The following is a 12,852-nucleotide window of genomic DNA, read 5'->3' as shown; positions in this document are numbered from 1 at the left end:
CAAAACTGCTCTAAAAAATAAAGTCTTAAAAAAATCTTTCTTGCCATCAAGCCAAAGATGGTATTACCCTATGTTCCCTACCCACTGCCCCATGTGTGACTGATACTTAGTTACTAAGGTCAGCACAGTAATTTTAAACCTGAAATTTAGCATTATTTATCTGCTATAGGAAAATAGCATCTATTTATCATCTATTTATTCCTGTTTATCATCTATAGGAAAAAGTAGGCAGTCTAGTAAAAGAGACAAAATGTCCAGCACAAGATTAGGCTAGAAGTTAATTTTTCAAACTGTGAAAAAAAAATTCAAAGCTTTCATAACACTTTTCTATAATATGATATTTTTACTTCATTCATATATTTCAAATAATGAACAAATAGAAAGGAACATATAATTACAGAATTAAACAAGTACCTTATAGAATAACAAGCTATTATCACAAATTCAGCAATAATTTATTAATATTGAATGTTTGAAATAAATGTTAATTTAATGTATCCATGTAATATAGATGTATCTATATTTATACATAGGTCTAGATGTATGCAAACAAAATAAGTACCCACCATTTAAAAGGCTGGTTTTAAGACCATTATGAATCATACACACAGAAAGTATTAATATTTGTTTAAGCAGTTCTGAGAAAAGTGTGTTAAAACATGTATGACTGATCCATTAAAAACTTGTAATTTTATTAGACCTGTCAACATTATAGTATTTTGACTTTCAATTTTTCATAAAAACTACAGTGTCAACAGTATTTTCACCTGCCAAACTTATAAAAACAGAACTCAATTTTTAAAAATAATAATTCACTACTGTTTTTAAGTCAGTTGAGTTTTTAAACAAATGGTAAAATGAAGAGCATGTGGCAATTATTCAAGACCTGATAACTTTATCAGGATTAATTTGAGGATATGTTCTCATTTCCCCTAAATGTGCATAGGGTCATGGTTACAAGACAAGGAGAGGAGAGGATAGAAACATTTGCTGCCAAAATGCTTTTATAGAAGTTCTCTCATTTCATCTTTATCACAGCCCTAAGATATAGGCATTGTTATCACATTTTTACAACCGAGGAACGGAAGGGAAGGCATTAAAAGGCTGAGGAACTTTCCAAAGGTCATATATAGTAATAAATAGGCTGGAATTTGAATTCAGTTGTATCTTTTTAAAAAAATATACTATATTCTTATTAGTTTATCAATCGAAAGATTCCATATGTAACAGATGCACTATATTACCTCTAATAATAGAATACTTACACTGTTTTTCCCACCTGTCAGCTACATCATGACTATAAAGTTCAGTGCATACGTAAAGAAACCATTGAGACTTAAAAGGCTCAAAGACCAAGTGCTGAAAAGTTTTGATCCTAAGTCACTGATTTGGAAAATTCTAATCAACAAGGAAGCTTAGGATAATGCATGCTAATGTGATTCCCTGCTTTGGGAACAAACAAATCACAGGTCTTCAAGTGAAACCTTCTTGAAACGTCCAGGCAAAATCCTAGAAATGGTCTGCAAGTCACCTGCCATGCTCTGAATTGCATCTTTAAATCTTGAAGACAACTCTGCTCTCCGTTTGCCCTCCAGTCAGGCACTGCTACAGGAAGCTCCACGCACCTCACCCTGCAGCCGGTTCATCTCGTGTGCCAAGCTTGCTTCTGTAATTTCCCTGCCCGTTTTTTCTCTCATTTTATGAGCTAAAGAATTGTCACCACAAGGATTTTAGAAATAATTTAGTCACATAGGACACTTTGCATTTGGAGGAAGCAAGAAAACATGGATGGTTCTAAGATTCCGAGCATGATTGCTTCCAAGGATGCTGGGCTCAATAAGCATTCCTTGGGATCCTTCCTCAGTTGAGAGAACAAGCAAGGTAATTTTTAAGAACTTCCCTTTGCTGAGGAAAAAGCAAGAACCACTCTGAAGTGGTCAGAATTGTGTGTGTGTGAGTGTGTGTTGTGGGGAGGGTAGGCAGATGGGCTTGTCTTTCTCAGGTCTCAGGTAAGATGCTCTTTTTTGGGAGAGGGTAGTTTTGTTTGTCTACATTCCCTAATCCACACAGTAACATGCAAATAAACTCAGGAGGTACGCAAAGGCCTTTCAGACAATCTATCCTTTCCTCTTGTGGCCAAGTGGGAGATACTGACTTTCAACCTTAGAATGAGCCTCTTAGTGTCAAAGGCAAAATTTCTCTACCATGGCAGAATCTCCTAATAGTGTCAGACACCATGCCTTTTTTTTTTTTTTTGCATGGTACAAGTGTTTAGACTCATTCGAGTCTGCTTCTTTCCTTAAAAGCTCATAAAAGAAAAAAAAAAAAGGAACAACTTTATTTCAAGGCATTAGAGCACGGATCTCCAAAAGAAATAATTCTGTTATTATCTTATCCTTTGTGGTGTATGGTCTATAATGTTCATCATATACCAGCAGACCAATGAGTGAATGAATAAACAAACAATTTCTAAATGAAAAACATATACAGGGCTATGTGCCTTAAAAAAAAATACACTTATTGGGGCCTATGTTAAAAAAGTCTGGAGAGCTCCGGTGTTGGGAATTGCTCACACAAACATATCAGCACTGGAGCTAGTAACAGAAACCTCATTTTAGTGGGGCATTTGGCAAGAGCTCCCATCAATCTAAAGAAGGAAACAGAGGGCATTGTTACCTGTAAAGTCACAGAGCTGAGGCAAAGCATCCAAAATGATACCAACCAAAGGCAGGTAGAGGGCAGCAACTTTGACCTTCACCTCTGGTTTGACACAACGCGGGTCCAGGTCGTGAGAACTGAGCAGGCTGTGGATGGCACTGACAGCTTTCCTTTGCACTTTGCTGATCCTATTGGCACCACACAAAAAGCCAAAGGTTATAGTGAAGTGAGGTTGACCAGAATGCTCCTAAACAATGGGGTGACGACGTGAAAACCAAGCAAAGTAGGGTAGAGGCATACAGAATCCAGAGACAAACTGCCTGTGTTCTAGTCCTGGCTCTGCTGTTAGCATGATGTTTAAAGTTCATCATGTTGTAGAATCAGTACTTCATTCCTTTTTATTGTTGAATAATATTCCATTGCATAGTCAGATCACATTTTATTTATGCATTCATCAATTGATGGACATTTGGGTTGTTTCTATTTTTTGGCTATTATGAATTATGAACGCTGCTATGAATATTTGTGTATAAGTTTTTGTGTGGTTATAGGTTTTTTATTTCTCTTGGGTATCTACCTGAGGGTGGAATTACTGGATCATCTGGTAACTCTATATTTAACCTTTAGAGGAACCACCAAACTGCTCTCAACAGTGGCTACATCACTTTACATTCCCACTAGCAGTATATGAAGGTTCTATTTTCTCTTTGCCAACACTTGTTATTATCTATCTTTTGTATTACAGCCACCCTAGTGGGTATGAAGGTGCTAGGAACTGAATGTTTGTGACCTGCCTCCCAAGTTCATATGTTGAAACCTAATTCCTAATGTGATGGTATCTGGAGGTGGGGCCTTTGGGAGGGCTTTAGGTCATGACAGCAGAGCCCTCATGAATGAGATTACTGCCTTTATAAAAGAGACCCCAGAGAGCTCCCTTGCCCCCTTCTGCCATGGGGGTGACACAGCAAGATGGCCATCTGTGAACTAGGGAGTGGGTCCTCACAAGACACTGAATCTGCCAGATCCTTGATCTTGAACTTCCCAGCCTCCAGAACTGTGAGAAATAAATTTCTGTGGTTTATAAGCCACCTATTCTATGATATTTTTGTTATAGCAGCCTAAAGGAGCTAAGACAGAAGGGGTATTTAACTAGTTTTGATATACATTTCCCTGACGGCTAATTATGTTGAAAACCTTTTCATGTACTTATTGGTCATAGCTTCATTGGAGACATGTCTATTCTGATCCTTTGCCCTTTAAAAAACTGAGTTATTTGTTCTTTTATTATTGAGTTGTAAGATTTAAAAAATATATTTTAGATACAAATCCCTTATTAGATCTATGATTTGCAAATATTTTCTCCCATTCTGTTTGGAGTCTTTTCACTTTCTTAATGATGTCCTATAAAGCAAAGAAGTTTCCATTTTAATGAAGTCTAACTTATCTCTTTTGCTGGGTGTATTTTTTATGTCAGATCTAAGAGACTACTGCCTAATCAAATTTCATGAAGATTACCCTTAAGATTTCACCTAAGAGTTTTATAGTTTTAACACTTACAATTCGGTCTTTCATCTATTTTGAGTTAACTTTTGTATATGGTGTGAGATAGGGGTCCAACTTCATTCTTTTGGATGTGGCTATCCAGTTTTCCCAGCACCATTTGTTGAAAACACTATTTTTTCGCCATTGATTTTTTTCGCACTCTTGTTAAAAAATCAGTTGACTATAAATGTAAGGATTCATTTATAGACTCAATTCAATTTCATTAATTTACATAGATCTATCTTTATGTCATAACCACACAGTCTTGACTACTTTTGCTTTGTATTAAGTTTTGAAATTGGGACATGTGAGTCCTCCAATTTTGTTCTTCTTTTGCAAGATTGTTTTGGCTATATTGGAGTCCCTCGAATTTCCACATGAATTTTAGTATCAGCCTGTCAATTTCTGTAAGGGCCAGCTGGAATGTTGAGAGGAATTGCACTGAATTTGTAGATCAATTTAGGGAGTATTGCCATCTTAACAATATTAAGTTTTCTGATCCATGAATACGTCATGCCTCTCAATTTATTTAGATCTATTTCTTTCTAAAGTGTTTTGTAGTTTTCAGTGTACAAGTCTTGTACTTCTTTTGTTAAATTTATTCCTAAGAATTTTACTCTTTTGATGCTACTTTAAGTGGAATGTTTTTTTTTAAATTTCATATTGTTCATTTCAGGGGTATAGAAATAGTTAGTTTTTGTATATTGATCTTATACCCTGCAACCTTGCTGAACTCACTTATTACCTTTTTTTTTTTAACAGTAGGTCCTTGTTGGTTATTTTAAATATAGCAGTATGTACACGTCAATCCCAAACTCCCAGTCTATCCCTCCCTCCCACCCTTCCTCCCAGTAACCATAAGTTCATTCTCTAAGTCCGTGAGTCGCTTATTACCTTTAATAGTTCTTTTAGTGGGTTCTTTAGGATTTTCTATAAACAAATCATGTCATCTGTGAATAGAGATAGCTTTACTTCTTCCTTTCTGATATGGATGCCTTTTATTTCATTTTTTTGTCTAACTTCTCTGAGTAGAACTTCCAGTACAATGTTGAATAGAAGAAGCAAGAGTGGACATTCTTGTCTTGCTCCTGACCTTAGAAGGAAAGTATTCAGTTTTTCACCAATAAGTATGATGTTAGCTGTGGGTTTTTCACAGATGCCTTTATCAGGTTGGGGAAATTCTCATATATTCCTAAAGGGTATGTGAAGTGTCTTTTTTCAGGAAGAGTTAATGGATTTTGTCAAATGCTTTTTTTTCAAACTTTTTATTTTATATTGGAGTATAGTTGATTAACAATGTTGTGATAGTTTCAGGTGTAGAGCAAAGTGATTCAGTTATACATATATCTATTCTTTTTCAAATTATTTTCCCATTTAGGTTGTTACATAATATTGAGCAGAGTTCCCTGTGCTATATAGTAGGTCCTTGTTGGTTATCCATTTTAAATATAGCAGTGTGTACATGTCAATCCCAAACTCCCCAGCTATCCCTTCCCCCCACCCTTCCCCCCTAGTAACCACAAGTTGGTTCTCTAAGTCTGGGAGTCTGTTTCTGTTTTGTAAATAATTTCATTTGTATCGTTTCTTTTTAGATTTTGCATATAAGCGATCTCATACGATATTTCTCTTTCTCTGTCTGATTTACTTCACTCAGTATTTATTCACCTATTGAGATGACTGAGTGGGTTTTATCCTTTATTCTCTTCATATAATGTATTGCATCAACTGATTTTCAGATGCTAAACCAATCTTGCATTCCTTGGATAAATCCTACCTAGCCATGGTGTACAATCCTTTTTATATCTTGTTGGGTGCAGTCTGCCAGTATTTTTTGAGGATATTTATATCAATATTCATATTTGTCTGCAGTTCTCTCCTGATGTCTTTGTCTGCTTTTGCCATCAGGGTATCGTTGGTTTTATAGGATGAGCTGGGATGTGTTCTCTCCTCTTCTATTTTTTTGGAAGAGTGTGTGAAGGATTGGAATTAATTCTTTAAACATTTGGTAGCATAACACAAAGATGCTAGATAATTTCCACATTCTTGAAAACCACTACGGATTTAATGATATGTGGATGTTTGTGGATACCCCCAGGTAAGGGGGGTTCCAGAGAGATCCATTAGAAACTAGACCTGTGGCTTCTTTTCAGGAGTTCAGGTATTGAGATGTGTCCCACTGGCCTTGCGCCTCATATGGGCAGGTGTTGGTGAGTCTACTAATTACAATGGCAGCAAAAGGAAGTACTGATCAAAAGGAAATATTGTCAAAGGATAAGATGTTTCTGAGATTTTTGCCCACATGGTAAAGTCCGTGATGGTATTTTTAATGACTCTCCAGGAGAGTAACTGACAATGCCGCAATCAGGGATTACTGTGTTGCCAAAGGAGTGACACTCTTAATTAGTTTCCTCTGGGGGGTAGAAAAGGTACCTTGTGTGTATTTGTGTGTGTGTGTGTGTGTGTGTGTGTGTGTGTGTGTGTGTGTACATGTGTGAAGAATGTAGCTACCTGATTGAATATAATCACATCATGGCTTCTGAACATACTCTACTCTGTTGCTAGTATTTAAAATAACAGCAACAATTTTAGGAGGAATCAAAACAGATGTAAAGGCTGTTTCCCTAGACATTTCACTAGAGAAATGGAAAATAGAAACTACCGTTTATGTAAATACTAAAGAGTACTTTTAGAAATCACATAAGTCTGTGCTATTAAAGGACAATTAAGACAAAGCATGTGTGTGTGTGTGTGTGTGTGTGTGTGTGTGTGTGTGTGTATGAAGGCAATTTTCTTTGTGCATAAGCCTCCTTCTCAGCGCCTTTCATCATATATGTCAGGGCACTTTGTGTTGCTGTGGAAATTTATGTTAGCTACAGAGTAGAAAGTTCTATTGAGAAAATTGAGAGGAGTTTAGTTAGGGTTGAGAGAAGACGACGAAATTGAAGCCTTGGAAAATGAAGCTCTCTAAGGATACACTTGGCACCTGAATTTCTGGAAGGAGGCAGAATTCGGAGCTAAGAACATCAGACTTCCTGCAATGACCTGCTGGGCGACAGAGACCTACATTCACTTAGGCAATATCAGTATGGGCAAAGCACTTAGGACACATTTGTTACTGAAGTTACACAATCTTGTGCTCTTGCAATTGTTTCATACAAGGATGTCCTGTTTTTGTCATAAAATTATAAGCACTTCAAGAGAACTTGAGAATTTCCAATGAGACAAGAATCTATAACATACAGCCATGCTGCCATTAGTCAGCATACTCTATTCCAGAAAGTTCTTTAGCAGAGGAAGGAAGAATGTAGGCATTGTAGGAGTAGGTTCCCAGGCAGGGAGATGATGTGGTATAGGAGGGTGGACCCTGAGGAGGGACTCTCAAGACCATGGCTCTAGACTTGGCTCTGCTATGTAACTTTTGGCAAGTTCCTTCAATTCTGTGGGCCTCATGTAAACACCAAAAGGCCTGAACCTAAATTATTTTCCAATCCTAAGGCTCCTTGGATTTGAGCCCCTGAATGGTGAGCTCTCTGGGGGCAGGGGATTTTGTCTGTTTTGTGCATTGAAATATCTCTGATATATTCCAACACTCAACTATGTCTGCCCCACGGTAGGCATTCAGTAATTGCTGAATGGAACATGTAGTATTGTGGAAGGCATTGTCTGCTTCTGTCCATTCAGGTCTGATCCTTTGGGCTTACGGAGCAGAGGAAAAGAAGGAAAGAACGGAAGTCCCAGTTCATTGACTTCAAGTCCAGATATTGCCACGTGCCTATAGGTGATCAGGTTTATAAGCAGTGAAAGAATGTGTAAGCCCTGGGCCTGTGGCCTCTCTCTTAGACTGGGAAGGTCTTTTTGCAAGAAACCTAATCTGGACACGGGGCAACTACCTTCTCATCAGTGGCCACTTCCTTTGTCAGCACGGATCCAAATGGCACCTGGCTGTTGCCTCTGTGTGCACACATCACCCAAGGCACCCACTAAAAATAGTGCTCCTGTTTCTACGGAGCTCACGAATCAAGCATCCCTGGGAAACCTAGTAGAATTGAAAACTTCCTCTCAGAGAATAGGAGGTTGAAAAGAGCTATTTTATGGTTTCTCTCCCTACGCCATGCCTTTCCACATTCCTATAGCAGCATTTTCTCTAAACGTGGCTGCTTCTACTCTTTGGAACTGGTGAATGGCAGAGATTTTCACCAAGCAAGAGAAGCTGAACTGCAAACTTTAGTAAGGAGCACCTTTTTTTTTTTCTTTGTGTTCCATTATAAATGTCTGAAACATACCCTTCCCCTTCGGCATCCAGGGCGGCGGCCAGCTCGGTAAAGAGAAGCCCAGTGAGGAAGTGCTGCTGGCGGTACTCTGGTGTCAGATCAAACATGCTGGCAATCTTCTGGTCCTGGAAACTGGAGCAGGAGCTGGAGTTCTATAGAAATGCAAGGAGCAGTTCTATGAGTGACAAGAACTGGAATTAAAATCATGATGGCTAGTATTTATTGAGCACATGCTATGGCCAGGCTCTGTAGGCACAATGCAGTGAAGCAGGTATCGCTTGTGTCCCCATGTGACAGATGAAGAAACTGAGACTTAGAGCGTTCACTCTGCTTTCCCAGCAAAGAGGATTAAAATCCTAGGATCACATTTGGACAGGGAAATGGGGACTCTATCCAATGCTATGGCTGTGAGCAGGTGATTCCTCTGTAACAAACTGCCACCTTTATTTAAGGCTCCTGTTACACTTCTGAATATGGCTTACATACATTGTCTGAATTTTGCTGGCCTGGAAACCAGAAGCAGCGTCAGGCAGGGAAGTGTCAGATTGACCAGTCCTGGGCAATTCCTGTGTTCTTATCTTGGGGGCATACTTTATATGTCACTAGGAGAATCCAAAATGTCTCTGGAAAGCCTTTCCAGTTTGGTGAGGCTGAGGCAGTCAGAAGGGGAATGTGGGAGAGGACCCAGGGCAGAGCTGGCACATCTGCAACAGCTGCTTGTCAGTCAGCTCTTTCCCAGTTCACAGGAAGATGGTCATGCAGTGCACATCTGGATCATGTCATTTGGCATGAATGGCTAAGAGTTTTAAAAAAATTATTAAGACAAGCCTTCTCCTTTGGGCTAGTATTCAAGGAATATGCATCAGAAAGAAAACCTAAGAAGAAGAAATCTTGCCTGCTGTTCTGAGCTACTGATTTGTTCCCTATAAATGGAATGTGACTATTAAACAGCATTTCTTTAAAGTTTTTCTAGAGGACACTAGTCCCCCGAATCATCGATGGAGGAAAAAAAAAGATTTCCAGAGTCCAGTCATATTGGGAATCACTGCTTATCATACACAGCCTCCCATTTCCTCTCCCACCCCACAGGGATTTATAATTTATATGAACAAGTTAGAGACTCTTGGATGGCCTACTGCAAAGAAACCTGTTAACACAGGGTTTTCAAAATGGATTTGTCTTTGGAATTCTGTATTTGCATAATACCTCTTAACATCCTGTAGAATCTGGGGCCCACCAAACTTAACCTGCAAAATATTGTTCTACAAAAAAAGATTGGCCATGTCAGTCAAAGCCTCATCTCTAAATTTTAATACAAGTGTTACTCTTCTGGGCTGATGAAGAAAAAGACTTGTTAGAAATACACTCTCTATAAAACAGAACATTTGATTAGTTTACAATGAGATCTTTTTAGTGTTTCAAGAGCTAAATTATCTGGAATATGATTCAAGGTGGAATCATCCTGAGCTGAATTCCATTCTAAAGCAGAATCAGCAGAAAGTTCTAGGATCGTTCAAAGATATAATATCCATGTTAAAAACCACTACTAGATCATTTGGGAATCAATATAAAGGAAGCTGCCATTTCTTAAATTTTATGGTGTTGAGGTTTAGGAAAAGGGAAGTGAGCAAAGGAGACTGTCAAGCTAGAGTGGAAAGATGACTGTCAGACAAAGGAAGATCTGTGACTTTTCTATGAATTACACATTTTTCATAGTGCATATGGATTCCTTGCTCTAGTTGGCCTCAGCAGGGATCCTTGGACCCAGGAAGAAAACAATCACGTAGCTTGTAAATGATTAGTTAGATGGCACAACTATGGGTAGCATACTTGTGTGTATCTGGATCAACTGATCTGGCTTGAATAGCTCAATTTTTCTTCTAATTAAGAAGACCAATCTTTACAGGAATAAATGACTAAGCTAAGCTATTTCAATGAAATAGCTTAAACAATTTTTTCAGTTAGCCGATTACCTGGGAAGATATGGAGGGGCAGGGAGACGCTGGGGCAGTATCAGCATTCATAAAGAAGAGGTTCAGATTGAGGTAATGTTCGTGGCTGCAGAGAATTCTCAGGAACTCTAGCCTCATGGAAATGAGCGTTGGAAGGTTGTTGAGCTTGGCTGACAGCTGGGAAGAAAAATGAGAAGAGAAGAGGTGTTTAAGGTGAATGCGGTTGAGGTTGACAGACACAAAAATATCCTTTCTCCCCAGATTAAGGCAATCAATCGAATAAAAACGAATGGGACAGGGCAACAGATGGCAAAGTCTGCATTACCGGGAGGCCCAGTAAATTTTCATCCATTACTGTTCCCTTTAATGATTCTAGTCTAACAGCTGTCCGAAATGAGGATGCGATTCCCACCCTTGTCAAATCTCTAATACCATGGCAAGCCTGTGTTAAAAATAATCTGGAGGTATGTCTTCAGTGTAACACAATATAATTTCACAAAAATCCCACTGTGTCTGAGAAACTAAATGAAAGCAGTTGACCCTACATGGGCCCACACAAAGCTAATGGAATAGGACTGGATGACTTCAATGCCACAAGTGTTCTTTTGTGGTTTCTAATTAAAGGTCCCCCTGGGAAGTTCTCAAACCAGTTCCCTAGATGAAGGCATCAAATTACTTAGAAAAGTATGTAGTCCCTGCATAACAGCCAAGGAGTTTGCCCCAGAGTGGGAGAGGAGGAAGTGGAGGAGAAAGAAAGAGAAAGCTGGAAGAGTTTCCAGGAAAAATCTTGCCTTAAACAAACCAACCCTGAAATAAGCAATGAAAAGCTGGCAAAGGTTGACAGTCTGGAAGAGATCTCTTGCTTCCCTCAGGTAGGTTGACAACTGAAGGACCGAGACTCTATGGGCTGTGACTCAGAGACAGCTTCTCTTAAGGCAAAGTAAAGAAAGGAGGGTCTTGATGGACCTTCTACCTCTCAATATATCATTATAAATACTCTGCTGCCGCAGCACAGGAAACCAAGCATCTCATCCTTACACATGGCCATGCTTCCTCTTCATGCACTTTAAGAGCAGTTTTATAAACTATACAATTTAAATGAGCACATATTTTCAGCCATTTTAGGAAAAGCCATTGTGTTACGGCATTTTGCCTATAGAATCTGTAGTTAGACAGTTACTGGAAACAAATGAACACCATTATGTATTATAGAATAAACAGAATATATGACTTCTGTGTAAAAACATTTACCAGAACCCGTACTCTTGTCAATGTGCATTACTGGCTGATTTTGGACCAATGGGGACACCAGCAAATTGAACTGATTAGAACTCGGTCTTATGCCCATCACTTAATGGCCACTCACAAAGTTGTTGGGTCAAGCCAGCTAATAGAATTTGAAAGCACAAGATTTTTTAACATTTGAATAAGCCTGTTTTAGATGTTTTATTTAAGTTATTCTTTTTTTTTTAACATCTTTATTGGAGTATAATTGCTTTACAATGGTGTGTTAGTTTCTGCTGTATAACAAAGTCAATCAGCTATACATATACATACATCCCCATGTCTCCTCCCTCTTGTGTCTCCCTCTCACCCTCCCTATCCCACCCCTCTAGGTAGACACAAAGCACCGAGCTGATCTCCCTGTGCTATGTGGCTGCTTCCCACTAGCTATCTGTTTTCCATTTGGTAGTGGATATATGTCCATTCCACTCTCTCACTTTGTTCCAGCTTACCCTTCCCTCTCCCTGTGTCCTCAAGTCCATTCTCTACATCTGTGTCTTTATTCTGTCCTGACCCTAGGTTCTTCAGAACCCTTTTTTTTTTTTTTAAGATTCCATATATATGTGTTAGCATACGGTATTTGTTTTTCTCTTTCTGACTTACTTCACTCTGTATGACAGTCTCTAGGTCCATCCACCTCACTACAAATAACTCAATTTCGTTTCTTTTTATGGCTGAGTAATATCCCATTGTATATATGTGCCACATCTTCTTTATCCATTCATCTGTTGATGGACACTTAGGTTGCTTCCATGTCCTGGCTATTGTAAACAGAGCTGCAATGAACATTGTGGTACATGTATCTTTTTGAACTATGGTTTTCTCAGGGTATATTGCCAGTAGTGGGATTGCTGGGTCATACGGTAGTTCTATTTTTAGTTTTTTAAGGAACCTCCATACTGTTCTCCATAGTGGCTGTATCAATTTACATTCCCACCAACAGTGTAAGAGGGTTCCCTTTTCTCCACACCCTCTCCAGCATTTATTGTTTGTAGATTTTTTGATGATGGCCATTCTGACTGGTGTGAGGTGATACCTCATTGTAGTTTTGATTTGCATTTCTCTAATGACTAGTGATGTTGAGCATCCTTTCATGTGTTTGTTGGCAATCTGTATATCTTCTTTGGAAAAATGTCTATTTAGGT

At 38.7% G+C, this 12,852-nt stretch overlaps 1 protein-coding gene across 2 annotated transcripts in view; it reads right to left on the bottom strand.

The window, feature by feature from the left end:
* The window catches only part of DOCK8 (dedicator of cytokinesis 8), a 236,688-nt gene that overhangs the window by 57,865 nt on the left and 165,971 nt on the right, over window positions 1-12,852 (bottom strand). For both annotated transcript variants that reach the window (XM_082470796.1, XM_082470797.1), the window contains 3 exons: window positions 10,445-10,600; window positions 8,484-8,623; window positions 2,677-2,846 (listed from right to left, as the gene is read on the bottom strand). In XM_082470796.1, coding sequence (XP_082326922.1) covers window positions 2,677-2,846; window positions 8,484-8,623; window positions 10,445-10,600 — 466 coding nt within the window. The remainder of the gene's footprint in view (window positions 1-2,676; window positions 2,847-8,483; window positions 8,624-10,444; window positions 10,601-12,852) is intronic.

This window comes from Balaenoptera physalus (assembly GCF_965194825.1).
Source record: "Balaenoptera physalus genome assembly, chromosome: 7".
NCBI classification, from domain to species: Eukaryota; Metazoa; Chordata; class Mammalia; order Artiodactyla; family Balaenopteridae; genus Balaenoptera; species Balaenoptera physalus.
This window is presented reverse-complemented; position numbering and strand designations above follow the sequence as displayed.